We start from the raw sequence: 16,649 nt of genomic DNA, 5'->3' as shown, positions 1-16,649 counted from the left end.
TCCACCTCCATCATGAAGATTCTTTCTTTTATGACTCATTTCCACCCAACTCACCAGCTTTGATGCGGATGTTGGGGCTGCGGATCTTGCCCGCCTGGTTCTCGGCAGTGCAGAAGTAGTCGTTGTCATGGATGTAGCTGTTGTAGGCAGAGGGCGAGAACGGGTACAGCTGCAAGGTGCCATTGGCGTACACGTGACGGATGTGGGGCACGTCGTAGATGTCGTCGCCAGTGGCCAGGTACCAGCGCAGAATGGCACTGGGGGTGCCCCCTGCTGGACAGGGTAGGGACACCCCCACCGAGCTGGAGTAGGTTACCCTCTGCAGGGAGGCGTTCACAAAGTACAGCCTGGTCGAGCCCACATCCTCACTGTGTACTGAAAGGACAAAAGCGCAAAACGCAACATCAGGCCCGGCTCCTTCAGATGGATTGCAAAACAGCGGTCACGTGACGCAGAAAGTCAGGGATTTGGACCAGCAATCTGTGGTGAAAAAGGTGGACGGACGGGCAAGAGGAGGAGGAGGAGCCTGCTACCTCCATACAGTTGGACAAACAAAAGAGGAAGCGAGAGACCACTGATGATGCGTTATGTGATTGGAATTTCTATGCCAGACGCAGATTTAAGTCTTTTTAATCTCCTTACATATTTAACACACACACACAAACGTGTACGTGCACAGACAGGGCTGCTCCTCATTGGCACTCAGATTAAACCCATACAGAGGAAGAAGAGTGAGAGGTTAGAATCCGTTAGATGGAGGGAGGGGTGAGAGGTCTTGAAAATTTGAGGACATCAGAGGAAAGATTCGACTTGGAGGATGGACACAGCAAATATTTAGTTCCTATTTTTTTTTTCATCCGTACTGTTGGCAGACAATCCAATACTGGCCAAACAGCCAAATACATCTTATTTTGTATGGAACAATTTTTTTTCTTACAATATAGTGTCGTTAATATAGAACAACGACGCGTTTCTACCCGACCCTTTCATCTCGACTGGATACATAAAAGTCTGTCGGTATGAGATTAATGTGAGGAACATAAAAGTTGAAGGTAGTTGCCGTAAAAACGTCCGCACGGTTATGATTTAACCCAAATAACTCCATGAAAGCTAAAAATGGATGTACTATAAGAAAATGGGTTAAACACAAGCGATGCTTGTACATCAACACTGTCACCGCGTTGATAGAGGAGCAAACTTCTCCATCTCGCGGCGAATTTAAACAACAATCAACATTAACAGTGCAAGTGCAAACGTGCCCCTAAACTTGAGAGTGATGAAAACGGTGCAGAATGTTACAGCTGGTATATGAAATGTGACTGACAGTCCAGTGGTGATCTGGGGGAAAAAAAAAAAAAAAAAATCCAGGTCAGACTCCCTCCCCACTGCAGATTACTGATAATGGCCCCTAAGCATAAAGCCATATTAAAGATTGCAATATCTATAATCTCCCAATGGGGGGACAGGACTAAAGTAGAGGAGAGTGGGGGTCACCCTGAGAGCTGTGGGGGGGGGGGGGGGGGGGGGGAGGGTGGTGGATTATATGCCCGGGGGACGGGCACACCAGGCTGGCGAGCGCGGAGGTGGAACAGAAACTGGATCAGAGCTAAAGTCCCACCAAGCAAACACACACTCGCCACTTGCTCAACACACACACACACGTGACACTCGTGCAAAAACAAAACAAAAGTGGGAGGTGACAGCGTGTTGACGTGGTGGCACTGGCGTTGAAAAAAAATACAAATAAATAAATAAATCTAGTGCAGTAGCCACGACATGAAGACTGCGAGTTCACCTCAGACACAAACAAACCGATGCGTCCTCGCAACATGCCATAAAAGACTTCAGGCGAGCCGAAGGTTAAAATTCTGGACAGCTAATTGAAGACCACAAAAAAAAATAATAATAATCCATACTCACAGAACCACTTTGTATGTTCAATTATAGCATGCACGGATTTGGATTCAAACCCGCGAGCTTCGAATTGTGCTAACCACTCGTCCACCGCGCCACACTAAGACATGTATCTCTGGAATGAGATTAAATGACAGCTTCGGGCTGGAGATGCGAAATAAATGTGTTTATTCATTGGAGTTGTGATTTTTAAATGTTGTGAAATATTTGCTCCAGAAAAATGGACCAACCAACCGACCTTTTCATATCTGATTGACTGGGAATGGACACGTTTTAGACACAGAAGGAAAATTTGTTTTGTTCTGCTCCTTGACGTGAATTTGGAATTTCATGGTTGCAAAAGCTCCAAATAAAGATACAATATTTAAAACAAAAAAAGTGAAAGAAAGTGAAATATCATACCGCGATGGGTTTCTATGGCTTCTAAAATTCTTTTTTTTTTTTTTAATATTTATTTCCTTTTGTGTTGTTAAATAAGATCTACATCGCGACAAACTACAACAAAAATGGCGAGCACACTGTTTATTTTTTTTATTTAAGAAATCTTCAAAGAATGCCACGAAAGTAAACTTTTTTTTTTAGGGCATTTGTAAAATTCAACTTTAACGTCTACTCTTGGAGAAAATACATGAAAAACGCGCTTCCTCCACTGTGCTGATTATTCCTCGGCCAACAAGAATGTCACTTGCGTAATTAGAATCAGGATCAAACGGCCCATCTCCTTCCCACTCATTTATGATTTTTTTTTTCTTTACCTCCATCTATCGTGCACAAAAAAAAAAAAAAATCCATGGATAACTACATGTGGGCAACTGGTTAGCACGATGGCCTCACAGTACAGAGGTCATGGGTTCGATTCCGGCTCTGACCTTCCTGTGTGCAGTTTGCATGTCACCCCCGTGCCTGCGTGGCTTTTCTCCGGGTACTCCTGTTGCCTCCCACATTCCCCCCAAAAAATATGCATGGCAGGTTGATTGGACACTAAATTGCCCGCAGGTGCGAGTGTGAGCGCGGATGGTTGTTCGTCTTTGTGTGCCCTGCGATTTTCTGGCGACCAGTTCAGGGAGTACCCCGAAGACAGCTGGGATATGCTCCAGCACCGCCTGCGACCCTCGTGAGGAGAAGCGGAACACAAAACGGATGGATGGATAAGTACAAATATTTTAATGTGGTCTTTCTTCGGACTTCGTCCCACACCTCTCCATTTTTTTATTTGTGTAACTTGTCTCACAAACAAAGAGAGAGTAAGACAATTGTGTGAAAACGCAGAAAATTGCACGACGGTTCTCCAGTACTGCATGTGCTGTCAGCGCCGCAGCCGCTATTTTATACATCCTGCCAGAGCAGCGCATGAATATGGATGTCGTCGAGGTACAAGTCATAACCTATGCAAGGTTTCATCATGCATAATGCAGCTGATCTACGCCTCACCGGGGTGCGCGTGTGTGTGTGTGTGTGTGTGCGTGCGCACACACACAACACTCACACGGCTGTAAAACGGAGAGAGGTGGTAAACAAACGCCAGAGCCACCGGTGTTTCAACATACACGCACCTTCGCACCCCCCGCGCCCAACAAGGGGTGTCAAAACGCATGTTGCCGCATGATCTCCATCCATCGACATCGCCGATCAATTTGACAGCATTCTTTATTAGATTCGCTGCCGGAAATGACAAAGTTGCACAACTCAACCAGATTGAGACGTTTCAACGTGCAGTTTAACGACTTGACGTTGCATCAACAGCGCCTCGTGTGGCAGCCCATTTGGCAGCACTCCCGTTTTGCCTCGTGACACGATTCATCGACAATCTGTGGCGCGCAATTAACAAACCGTCGCCATCTTAAACGTCCCGCGCCGCAACGTAAAAGACAATAATTTTTTATGCTAAATCATTCTACGCTGATTATAAGATAAGATCATTTCGATTGGAAATTGCCCAGGATGGCATTTTTCAATTTGTTCTATGCGCACCCAATCGTCTCAACGCGGCATTCTGATTAATATTCAGTTTGGAGTATGAATCAAGAAACAAAAATTTTTTTTTTAAAAAGCTGTTTTTATCCATCTCATTTTACCTTAAAGCAGGCGTGGGCAAACTACGGCCCGGGGGCCACGTGCGGCCCATTAAACGATTTAATCCGGCCCGACAAACTTTTAAAAAATTAAATGAATAAACCTTGTTAATGCTTTATTTTATAAATCACTTTCATTTAAAATTAAATGTATTTCTTTTCTCCAATGAGGTGAGGTGACCAAAACACTCCATCCATCCGCTCCTGGGCCGGCCCCTGTGTCAAATTTTAGGGGTGTGTAGCAATAACGAAATGGGCAGGTACCGTAATTCCTGGACTATGAGGCACACCCACATAAAAGCCGCAACAACTCTTTTTGGGGAAAAAAAAATTGGGTTGGGATGTCACGGGACCTTTAACTAGCAGTCAATTAACTAGACAATTCTCATGCAGAAAGAAATTGTTTCTTTCCAAGAACATCAACAACTATCTTGGCATTACGAGTTGCTTTTGCCCATCACTGCATACTTGATTCTTTTGATGACATCAAAGCAAAAACTAACCTCTAAAGTTGTGCTTTTGACCAATGGGACGCAAGGGTGTGGAAAACTGAAGCGGAGGAGGGCAAAGTGGACAGAGGCGCTGTCAGAATTGGTGTGAATTGAATATTGGGGGGTGTCAGGAGATAAAGGTAGGTGTAAGCTTGTAGATAATCCTCGGGGGTCTCGTGTAAGTAGGTGGAGGGTGGGAGAAGTGGGAGGGGGGAATGTGCTTGAGGTTACATCTAATCAACGGAGGGATATCGCAGTTCCCACCTACTGTCTTTCTGCACACGCTGTCCCCAACAATCTGCTACGCCCCCCACCCCACCCCCACCAAGATCACCCCACCAAGTCACCCCCAGCCTGTGCTATGTCAGTAAAAAAAAAAAAAGTGTGCTACTTCAGCAGTCCCCCGGGACCTGCTCCCCCTCACATCAAAGCAGCCAGTTTCTCTCCTAATGTGAATATCAAATCTGTGGATCACAAGTCCCAGCACAGTCTGCATAAACGGCCCCTCCCCCCAGCCTTTAATTCTGCCTAGTGATGAGGGAAAGAAAAGGAGGGGAGTTGCTGCGAGAGGAGGAAACCATGGCGGGAGGGAGCGATGGAGAGGGAGATGGAACAAAAACAACCACTTGCTTCTCTGATTTGACATTTATCAACCCAAAAAAAAAACACGCATGGCCACCATCTTGTTATCATTTGACTTTTGTGTCTGTTCCAATTGTTGAAAAACGCAAGTTGCCATCAACAGTTGATTTGACTTGGAAATGTGATGATGGACTGAACGTGGATTCCTTCAGTGACAGTCTTTCATACTTTTCAACTTTGCAGCACGGTTGAGCTCAAGTGCATCTATTTGTTTGGTTGAGGTCTCTGAGGCAACTGACAGTTTACAGTGTTCACAGTTTAACGGCGAATTTGGGAGTACGAGCAGGAAGGACAAAATGGTGACCATGTCTCCGCAGGCACACAGTCGTCGATTTGAAATCATCCTAAGAAGTTCCGGACATCCAGATTGGTCCACATGCGTTCATATTTACAATTGTGTACCTTGCACATAAATAAGCAGCCATTTTGAAAACATCACATCAGAATTGTGGAAAAGGAAAGCTGACTTAATAATGTCACCCAGTGGAGCACATGGCTCTGTCATTGAGCGGTGCCGACTGCTCACATTGCAGCTTTAATTGTGCAGCCTTGCAAAGACAGCACGGGGAATTGGACTGCGCGCAGGGAGGGGGGAGAAAGGGGGGTGGGGAGGGCGAATTTAGCATATTTCTATTTGTGGAGGTAGAGCTGCTTATGGGGGACACGCGAATGTGCCAGGGTGAAGGACCACCTTATTGCTTTGCGAGCGTCAAATTCACATTTTCCGTTTTTACTTGGAACGGCTCACGTTTTTAATAGGCGCCTCAAAAGAGGGCCCGCACGTTGCAGGCCGCTATCGTCAAACTGCTTTGAGGTTCGTTCCACGCAAGGAGAATTTGACCGTGGATACCAGTCAGAAATGGGACGAAAACATGACAAGTTTTGGAGAACATTTCAAATCGGTTGAAAAATGACCAGCATTGTGCTTTAAGGGGCGAATCCTTTGAAGCAATTCTCGTTAATTACGTGGCTGCGACGCGCGTGCCTTCCCACTCGCATTTTGGTGACACAACTACAATTTTTGCACTTGCCGTATCGTATAATGTAAAAAGTGAAAAATAAACATGCGTTTCGCTTCCTGAATGCATAATGTGTTGGAGCCATATGTTTACAACAAGCAAGACAAGGGTGTCCCCGTTCTCTTCATGCGCGCCATTGCGCACACGACACACACGCGCCCAAACGGGCGCGCGCCCGGCAGGCGCGCGAACACGTCTGGGGGTCCAGGTGCGCCATTAGTGAGGAACATGACCGGGCAAGTCTGCAATCTGGCTCGACTCCCTGCCTGTGTGTGTGTGGACACCTTCATTTGCGTAAATTCACATGCGCGAGAGGGCACCGTGACTTCATTAATTCCCCCTTCCAGTTGATAAATAAATAAAAAGGCTATTTGATAAAATACATTTAAGAAAAAATAAATATTTGAAATCATGAGGAAGTAAATGACAAATTGCACTCAAGGTGCAAAAATAATCCAAATACATGCATTTGTGTTTGTTTCGAAAGCGAAGATATGAGTTCCACGTTTTCATTTAAAAATATCAAACATTCGTTGATACAAGGGCCCGGATGTGGAGATGGTGCTTAATTTCTGCAGTTTTCGATGCAGATGTGTCCAGATTATAGAGCACTTTAATAGCGGAGGATCAACTCGGCAGCAGGATCGGGGATTTATTTCATAGGAAAGGGAAAATGTATTTAAATCAACCACGTTGTCCTTTGCGTTTACAAATCAATTTCAACGCTGTTTTGTCAGAGCGGCTAATTGCACCAATTAGGGCCTTTATGCGGGTTTATCCCGATTTAGCCAAAAGGGCCGTTGTCAGGGAAATGCCTTTTGTTCATCATCAAATTACTAATAGCGACAAATTGGCACTAATTACAAAAATAATTAGACGTGGAAAAAAAAACATCCTGGTGAAAATCACTGGTTTTGTGGAGGAGCGATTGGACAGGGCCTTGATCAAAACAGCTGCAATTAGCAAAATATGCACAATGAATGCAAAATAATCATTACAAACCACATGCGCGCCAAGTAAAAACTTTAAAGAGCGCGAGAATTGTTGTGAATTCGTTGCGTAAAATGGATCGATTGAAAGATTTGCACGATTTGCATGTTTTGCACCTCTCGCTGTATTTGCAGCTCATTCTCTCCATTCAGCCATTTTACATATTCATATCCCAACTGGTAATGCGAAAAACAATCCAGGCGTCACGGGCCCGAGCTTGAAAGCACACAGCTCGCACAAAAACACACTTTTCACCATCACTTTCTCCAAAACTTGCACATTTTGAGCCGCCCTTTACATTTTAGTTTTATAAAAAAAAATGAATAGGCAGAATGTTTTTCTCTTAATTAGACGTCGCGTCAACGCGGAAGCCTCGGATCTCATCGCAATTCGCATTCACAACACTTTCCTTACATGGTCGCCTTTAAATCAACTCAGGAACTATCATGTTCACTCTTTGGGATGCAAATGAAAATATTGTATTTGTCTTACCTTCTTGGAGAGAGTACAGCAGGAGTAAAGTTACAAGCCACATGCCATAAATAGCAGGTATATTTTTGGGAGATATTTGCAATCCTTGCAAGCGGGAGGCGGAGGTTTTTCTTTTCCCTTCTTCTGTTTTGGGTTTCTTTTTTTGGGGGGGGGCGGGTGGTTCTGCGTGCTGGACTGGCGACTGTGCTCCCCGGAGGTCTCTCCAGCCCTGCCACCCCACTAAGAATGGATGGGAAAGGAAAAGAGCTTCAGCCCCGCCCAAGTCCCTCCTCTCTTCGCGGGACTGGCGCGTGAACAAATCCAACATCCAACCTCCTCCACAGAGCGAGTGGACCGGGTCTGGTCGAGGGGTTCATATAGGCCTGACCTTGGGCTGTCCATATGTGCCCCAAAAGTTACAGTCTGAATCGCTTGGCACCCACGGGAGCGCGCCCACCTGTGAGTGCAAGGCGACACCGACACTTTGCGCAATGTGGAAGGAACAATTAAGACAACGCGTCGGAAAGGAACGGCGACCGTGGGACTAACGTTACCTCTTAATTTTTACCAGCCTTTTTCTACGATATGGACTTCCTTTACATGATACTATATTGTCTTATGGAGAAAACAGTGAGAAGAGCGCAGCTGTTTGCACATGCATAGGAAAAAACGGAAAAAAAGAAAAGCCTGCAGGGAAAAGTGTTTTTTCTTTTTAAAAAAAATAAGAATCATTAATTGCATTTAAATGTCGAATATGGATTCCACTGTGTCTTCATAAATTCAAATTTAGGACTAAATCACACCCAGGGCATTACATATTCAAACTAAATATGTTTGATTTTTTTAATAGTCGAACTGTACTGTCAAAACGAATAAGGTGGAACAAAAATTATTTTATTTATCACAGTGTGCGTGGTGTGCATGGTCGTATTTTTGGGACACATTTAAACGATGGTTTGACAATTTCCACGCTGAAAGGTAACACCCTAAGGTAAAAATACGTTCTTAACTACTGTGCTAAGTTAATATTGCTCACAATTCTATTTATCTACCGATCTATCTGTCTTCAGATTTGTGGTGCGAAAATTTTCTTAATTTTCTATTTTACTAACTAACTTTTTTTTATACACTCCATATACGTTCTATCACCGTGGAGCTATCTATTCCAGCGATTTAAAGTGACAGGATCAACAATTAAATACACTTTCACTAGAACTCATTTTTGGATTCAAAAGTTCCTAAAATATTATCAAGAATGCTCACCATTTCAGTTTGTATAATGTGACATTTTTGTTTGGTGATGACGTCTTTTATTGTAAACTATGTCCACGTGTCACCTTGGCTCCGGAAATGTCGGGAAACGTCAATTTCAACAATTGACACAATTTTGTACCTAGCAGGGTCAGTCAGTAAACGTCTGTCGCAAAATCCAACACACTGCTGACATCTGCTGGTTGAATATGAACATGCACGGTGTACACTTTACTGACATTACGCGTAGTGAGAATGAATGAATGAATTCATTATCTTAATATTAATCAGTTAATGGCGTGTGGTTCGTTTGGGGTTACTGACGCCATGAGTGTGAGAGTAAAACGTGATTAGTGGAGCATAAGAAACTATGTTTACAAGCTATGTCAATAAGTTCCATTACCTATAGCCTTCATTAAAAAAAAAAAAGTCCAGCAAGTTTTTGTATTTTCCACACTGTGCTAATTAAAGTCTATTTGCTTTTCTGACCAAGCAGAGATGGGGAGTCCGTCCCGAGGGTAGAACGGTCCGGCCGTGACGTGACCGGACACGCATTTTTTTGAGTGACAACTTTTAAAAAGGGTTCAATTAACAAAGGCCGCAGGCTGATTTCAGTTCGACCCAAGAATCGGCCCTCGTGCGTGTGACGAACTTACTCACGCCAAAATTGCCTCCGAACGCGTCTTTAGCGCCACTACCAACTGTACGTGTATAAAGAGACGTGAAGTGTAGTGTCGTCAAGCATTTCCTCCAGTATTTCCTTATTGTGAGATCACGTAACCCTACTTCCCACCTGCTACTGGGGCATACCATTATAAGAGGGGGGCGCAAACCAAGGACGAGAGAACGCAGCGGAAGTCAAACGGTTATACCACGAGCCAGATAATTATTGTTATAAGGATTATGGTATTGACCCCCCTCTTGTAATGGTATGCCCCAATAGCAGGTGGGCGGTGCGGGTTACGTGATGTCACAATAAGGAAATCCAGGCACGCTTGAACGTATGCTGCTGTCTAATGTCTCTTCCTCTCCAAACAATATTTTTTACACAAACTTCTGAGCATCTTCCCCGCACGGCGTCATGTCGGACGTTTTTTATTTTTTTGATTTCGACAATTTTTAAGAATAAGGTCGTAGAGTCGAGGCCAAGTTGGTTGCAACCAATAATAATAGGCATCATTTTGATTCATCTTACGTGCAATGCATATGAATCATTATCCAAGCGCTCTATTTTCGTTTCCAAAAATTTACTTCATCTTTTGATAATCAAATCGCATAATTGGCTTGCACTGACACACAATCTTTTTGGGAATAAAGCTCTCCACATTGTTTTTGATTTTGACATTTAGGCCTTCTACGGTATGTTGTTGGATTTTACCATTGCTCATTCTGCTTAGTATTTTTGAGGAGATGAGTGGTGTAAAAAATGGGATCATTTGGTGTAGATTGCTCCTATCCTGACTCCACAAGCAAGACGAGGCATGCTTTGCTCCAAACTTTTATTTTGTTTTTCAGTAATAAACAGGTTAAGAGCTGATATACAGGAAGAACTTCTAAAGGCAGAGACGTCATCTGAGGGCGAGCCTCTTAGCAGAGTTTTTGCGTGCAGCGATGGAGAATGACTTTGTAAGTCTGCAGACTGCATAATATGATCAAGTATGGTGGGTCCAAACCCACAAGATGGTCCTTTCTGGATATTCGCCCAGCAGTCCAACATCCTGATCCAAATTGTATTAAATTGTATTGCTTGCAATATAATCACAGTGACTCAGATGATGCGTGTTGCGTGCACTTGTTTTGTAATTTGCATAGAAATGGCGACCATTGCACTGTCCTCACCATCAAAATACACACAACACACTTTGAAATGAATTCAATGCGATCCAATCACAATACCGAGTTCACATACAATACAACATAATTCTTCACCCAAATGTATCTTCCAAAATGATCAACTCGGGTTTCTAGATGTAACACGTGTGGACATTCTCACATTCAACATTCAAGTTGTTCTCCTCCCGCATTTAGCCCAAACTCCAGAGGTCATCTTTTTAAAGTGCAATTTTGTAAATAGAAAACATAATAAGTATACATTCATCAATCTGTAGAACACTGCCACTAAACTCTCCAGCGTGCAATATGAGACCTTGTCACATGGTCTTGGAGGTTAATCGAAATTCACAGCACTGCATTTATTTATTTTTTGTGCTGAACTATGAAAATATGTAAAACTAACATCTGCATGGATCGATCGAGTTGGTATAGGATAGGTTAAGCAGGACTGGACACAGACAATGCATATGCAAATTTTCTACTTGTAGTATATTAGCTTTTATTACTTGACCTCCCAGGGCTAAAGCTTTCACTGCAAGAGAATATATAACCTCACATAAACTGTTGTTTTTTTTTTTTGGTTGTTTTTTTTTTTCTTTTTAAGCGTGACTCATGTCGCATGTATGAATTGCATTGGTTATTTTTCATAAAAGCAGCAACACTGGTTGGACATTCATAGGCGTTGGGAGGATTGTCTAGTTCACTTGAGAAGCTTCTGATATTATCCCTTTCGTTGTAATATTTGCATGTCGCAAGTCCACACTTTCGAAGGAACTAAGACGGAACAACAGGCACCAGTTTTATGTCACACAGAGTAAAAAGCCCTGTCATTTTTTTTTGGATGTCACATGTGCAATTTCCAAAGCAATTGTGTTATGTGTGATCACGCAAACCATTACGGGAGGAAGATTTCACCCAGCTGTAGCAACTTTCAATTTTTTTTCCATTTCATTAGTGCAGATATGGGCAAACCACGGCGTTTTAATCAGGACCGCTGAACTTGAAAAAAATGAAATATATAAACCTTGTTCATGTTTTATTTTCCCTGTAGTTCTGATGTGTCACCACTAGGAGGTGCACTCTAAGACATATTTTGTTGTAAGGCGTTTGTTCATTTTCATTTAAATTGAAAGCACATATTTTCTCTTTATACATGTATTTTTTTCTGCAATGAAGTGAGGTTATCAAAACACTCCATCCACGTGCCCCTCTGTCAAATTTTAGAACCCATTGTGGCCCACCAATCAAAAAGTTTGCCCACCTCTGCTCTAGTGAATTGCAAAGATGTATTTTTTTAAGAGAGCGTTTTTGTGTTGATGGAAAAACGCTGAGTATGAATTAAATTTGACAATATAGGAGGTTTAAATATTGAACTTAGGTATCTTTGGTTGAATCTTAAGTGTAAAACTGTGCACGTTTGACAAAAGCGTCTAAAATCTTGCATCCTGTGCAGTGCGTGTACATTTGAAAATCAAAGCAAGGCAGGCCGATTTTTTTGTTTTTCCAAACATATAATGCTTGTATCGTACATTTCCGCAATGAAGGCCGTTACATAAAAGCACTCATGAAGTTGAAAATGCATGCACTTCCTCATTTCTGTTTTGTAGGTTTGGGCTTTGAATCCACTTTCGATCCTGAAAGGCCATTTTCTGTGTTGTCGATCCCTGATGAAGTTACAAGGCACTCCTTACTGCTCGGGGGTACGAGGAGGGGAAGGAGGTGGGGTTTTTGTTGGAGTAAGGGGGATGAAGAAGAAGAACAGACATCAACAACATCTCAAACATCAGGATCGGACCTCTTTGAGGTGTCCGGCACAACGTTCACGTTCAGATTCATATGGAAGCAACATAAAATTGTCAGCTTTTGTGAGAAATGTCAAAGTGTCTGGCAGCAACTCACTTTTTCTCCTTCAGCTTGGAAAGAACAAAGAGAGTAAAGTTCTTCAGCAGCATGAAGCCCATGAGCAGCGCAATAGCTCCGCCCACAGCAGAAGCTATCATAATCGTCAGCGTGTTGTCCACCACCCTCACTGCAAAAAATAAAATAAAATAGAGCACAGCACATCAATCTGGAGAATTACGTTGGTGACAAGGCATCATGCATCCTCATACAGAAAGATCAAAGAAGGAAAAAGCTCCCATTATATTATATCATTACATTACATTACATTACATTACATTATATTATATTATATTATATTATATTATATTATATTATATTATATTATATTATATTATATTATATTATATTATATTATATTATATTATATTATATTATATTATATTATATTATATTATATTATATTATATTATATTATATTATATTATATTATATTATATTACATTACATTACATTATATTATATTATATTATATCATCCTCTGACAGAAATTCCCAAGTCAGGAAATTGGGCCACTGACGATAACAGGGCAGTCCAAAAAATTTTTTGTGTTAAAATATTTTTTTTTCCAAGTCCTTGATTGTCAAAAGTGGGAGCACACACCAGTGAATGAATGATTTGAATGAATGGAGTGAAAAATGTTGGAAACCACTCATTTAAATGTGATTTGGTTTACTATGTGGAAAAAAAAAACACAAAACAACGACATGTACACAACGCGCGTGTGTGTGTAGTGCAATGTCCCCTCATTAATAAGTCAACAGCTGTGCAGGATGAGTAAAGCACTCCCTTCATGACCAGAAAAGAGTGACACACTCACACTCGTCGACTACAATGAGTTTGAAGATGGCGCTGTGGTTCTTTTCCTTTTCTTTGGGGTTTCGTCCGAAGCAAGTGTACTGGCCTCCGTCCTCAAAGGTGATGTTCCACAACAAGATGGAAATGTTGTTGTTCTTCCCCACAAATTCAAAGCGCTCTTTATAAATCTTCACCTTCGGCACCACCCCCTCTGAGGGGATCACCGCGTCACACACCTGATGGCAAAGAGGAACGCCGTCAACCATCCCGGAACGGACACGAGCAAAAATGATGTTGAAGGGCTTACCGTTTGCATGGTTCCGTTGTCATTGAACTGCCATCTGAAATAAAGGTTTTCAATGCCGATGCAGCTGGAGTACGTGCAGGGCAACATGACTGTACTGCCATTGACGGCTTCCAGAAACGGAACCTTGCCGACAGACATCTCCAAGGCCTGAGTGGACTTCACAACTGAAGAGCAACGCAGTAAAATTTTATGATATGAAATCTCACAAGACCAAACCAAAATGTCACAAAGAGCAGATAAAAATTGCATTGATTAGGACGTCTCAATTTAAGTCAAACAAAAATACAAGTATATACTAGTGATAGACCGATATGCTATTTTTTTAGGGCCGATACGATACTGATTATTAGTAGCCATGGTAGCCGATATTCATTTGTTGCAAAAAGGGGTAAAATGCTGTCAAAATTTGGAAAAATAGACACTCCAAAACTTGACTTAGTCAAGCACATGTTGATTAAACAACTTTAGTGATTTACATGTTAAAGCTTTTTTAGATCTTGAAAAGTAGACAAATTAGTCCATGCTGCATGTCTAATAGGTCAATGAAAAACAAGTTTACTCCGGTAAATAGTTTTCTTTTAGTTGTTAGTTGAAGTCAACTGACATTCATTCAAATTTCGGCAACGTCTGTTGCCTTGTTCCCTCCCGTACTGCGTGTGACTCGAGGTGAAAAAGCAATCAGGCAGCTTACTGCGGATTGGCTGCTACCCACTGCATAAGGAACCAATCAGATGGTGCTGTGGGCGGGACAATCTGCTTCTGCAGGCAAGGCCACCAGCACAGCAGAGAGCGAGAGAGAGAAATGTGTTTCAGCGAGCCAAAATAAACCAGCTTTTAATATATTGGCCTTGAAAGTGATTAAAAAGGTTGATGCCGATTATCGGCAAAATGCCAAATATCGGCCCGGCCGATTATTGATCTATCACCAGAATACATTATACATGCGTCTGTGACTGCTGTGCAGGCATCCAGTCCCTTCCTCTTCCTCTTGCGATTCATGCTTCCATCTAGTGTGTATTGTGTAAACTACATGCTGACAAAGCTTTGTGCACAACTAAAGGCTCAGGTGCAATGACGCAGAGAAAACAAAGCATGCCAAAACCCGAATAGTTGTGCACGCCTCTGCGAATAAACTTTTGACGCCGTTTGCGGCGTGCAAGTCACAATGTGCTCGTCGCAACACCAAGGTCAAAATGAGGTCAAGCATCATTGCAGCAAATAGGGAGAGTGAAGGAGGTCACATGTGAGCGACTCTTATTGATTCCGTCACATCGCACCCTCGCTATCGCAATGCCTCTTCTGCTATGGCGCATGGTGAGTTTGCAAAAATAGTAACAGTACGAGCGTAGCGCTACTCGCACCTCTCTTGCATTCATACGCCAGCATGCTGACGATTACATCGACCACACGCAATGCATTAGCGCAATGTCATCATTTGCTGTCAAGAGTTGCTGTCACTTTGTGCCGACAATTGACTACAAAGGTAAAAAAATAAATATATATATATATATATATATATATATATATATATATATAAACAAGTGTAATGAATAATGCAAAGCAAATTGAAAAGAAATAAAAGCATCATGTGCATTAATGCCACATGATTTTTGATGCTCTCCAAAAGCTGAAATCTGTCATGGCCACATCCGTCCCTCAAAACGGGATTCATTCACTTAAATTTAGCAGTTCACTTCAAATTCAAATAATTTTCAAGTGACCTCACTGTCATGCAAAGTATGTTAACATGATAGTCACTTAAGATGACAAAAGGCAATTTTGAAAAAAAAAAAAAAACATTACCAAGAAGTACTGTGACGATCAGGTTAAAGGTCATGTGTGGAAGGCCCAGCCTCGGGCCATCCGCCCGATTTCGACGGACCTCCATGCGTATGCAGGATCTACGCCCCAGACCACTTCAAGATCCAAGCCCGACCTTTGAAAATTTCCTTTAGCCCTGCTCAGCCTCAGCGCTTTCCAGGGTGGAGCCTGGAAGCTTCTGAAGAAAACACAAGATAATGTCAACTACGAAAAAAAGTAACTGAATGTTCAAATGTACACGTAAAAGTTATCCTCAAAGTGTAAAGCCTGCAAAAAGCACGACGACGACTGACTGGTGAGTTCAAGAGCGCCTACCTGGTTCTGCCGGGCAGCGTTCCCTCGGAGGCCCGGAGCGCGGCGGCGGCGGCGGCTCAGCGGCCGACTCTCACCGTGGTGCACCGTCAGGGTTCATTCAAGGAGAATCGGCCGGTCCGCACTCTCACTGCGGCGGCTGCCACATTGCAGGAGCAGCCGGCTAGAGAGACAATTAGTGAGGTAGAGGCAGCCGGACAGAAGGAAACGCCGCCAGTGGAGGCCCCCAAAGCAGCTGACTCCGCCTCCTACTCACCCCTCAGGCTATCGAACAACTTTTGCCTGTCCTCTACACTGGCTGCGTGCCAGCTTCCCTCCCTCATCGCCCCGTCCTCGGCCCCCCCACCCCAGCCCCTCTGCTGACTCGGGGTGTGTATGCAGGCACTTTTGTCAGAGAGTGTGTGATGAGCAGGGAAAAGTTCTGCAGTGCAGATCGGGCTTGTGTAATGCAGCTCCAGGGTCGATCCACACCACATGGCAAGCATTCATAAGCACGCATTATTTCCCTCATGCCGCATGTCTCTAGCGGACGCGATCCCAAGCATGCCGCATGCTTTTTGTGTATCGAAGATGCACGCGCATCCTATCCGATGTTGAAAAGATCAAACTCTCAGTTATGTCACATGACTCCAAGTGCTTCGCTGTGCCATGAGTGGTGCAATCATTTTTCACAACGGGACCTGCTTCTTTAGAATAAACATGCGTTGAGTTGTCAGTGACAAAGATTGATTCACTCTTCATTCCATGAATGGCTTAGCTGATGATCGACTTTATTAATCATTGCCAGATGACTAATGTTGTCATTTTAACCGTTAGTGAGAGGCCACAT

General features: G+C 43.0%; 2 protein-coding genes across 3 annotated transcripts in view; both read right to left on the bottom strand.

The window, feature by feature from the left end:
• The window catches only part of LOC148320354 (cell adhesion molecule DSCAML1-like), a 42,417-nt gene extending 34,497 nt beyond the window's left edge, over positions 1 to 7,920 (bottom strand). For both annotated transcript variants that reach the window (XM_088279313.1, XM_088279314.1), the window contains exons 1-2: positions 7,621 to 7,920; positions 55 to 375 (exon numbers count right to left, since the gene is read on the bottom strand). In XM_088279313.1, the coding sequence (XP_088135439.1) occupies positions 55 to 375; positions 7,621 to 7,663 (364 nt within the window). In that variant the 5' untranslated portion in view covers positions 7,664 to 7,920. The remainder of the gene's footprint in view (positions 1 to 54; positions 376 to 7,620) is intronic.
• A 2,482-nt stretch (positions 7,921 to 10,402) lies between these two features.
• On the bottom strand, positions 10,403 to 16,060 carry scn4bb (sodium channel, voltage-gated, type IV, beta b). Its single transcript, XM_088279793.1, has 6 exons — positions 15,824 to 16,060; positions 15,491 to 15,686; positions 13,688 to 13,851; positions 13,403 to 13,616; positions 12,583 to 12,712; positions 10,403 to 12,373 (listed from the first exon to the last, which is right to left on the bottom strand). The coding sequence occupies exons 2-6, from the start codon at positions 15,573 to 15,575 to the stop codon at positions 12,274 to 12,276; spliced, it is 693 nt and encodes a 230-aa protein (XP_088135919.1). The 5' UTR covers positions 15,576 to 15,686; positions 15,824 to 16,060; the 3' UTR covers positions 10,403 to 12,273.
• Positions 16,061 to 16,649: the final 589 nt, after the last annotated feature.

Source organism: Idiotropiscis lumnitzeri, chromosome 17, assembly GCF_059441095.1.
Source record: "Idiotropiscis lumnitzeri isolate Australia: NSW breed Sydney's pygmy pipehorse chromosome 17, RoL_Ilum_1.0, whole genome shotgun sequence".
Classification (NCBI taxonomy): Eukaryota; Metazoa; Chordata; class Actinopteri; order Syngnathiformes; family Syngnathidae; genus Idiotropiscis; species Idiotropiscis lumnitzeri.
This window is presented reverse-complemented; position numbering and strand designations above follow the sequence as displayed.

Excerpts from the sequence above, each read along its gene's own strand:
- scn4bb (XM_088279793.1), bottom strand. The coding sequence starts at position 15,575 with ATGGAGGTCCGTCGAAATCGGGCGGATGGCCCGAGGCTGGGCCTTCCA. Across the intron at positions 13,852-15,490 it reads GATCGTCACAGTACTTCTTG|TTGTGAAGTCCACTCAGGCC; the intron begins GTAATGTTTTTT and ends GTTGCTCTTCAG. Across the intron at positions 13,617-13,687 it reads ACAACGGAACCATGCAAACG|GTGTGTGACGCGGTGATCCC; the intron begins GTAAGCCCTTCA and ends CTTTGCCATCAG.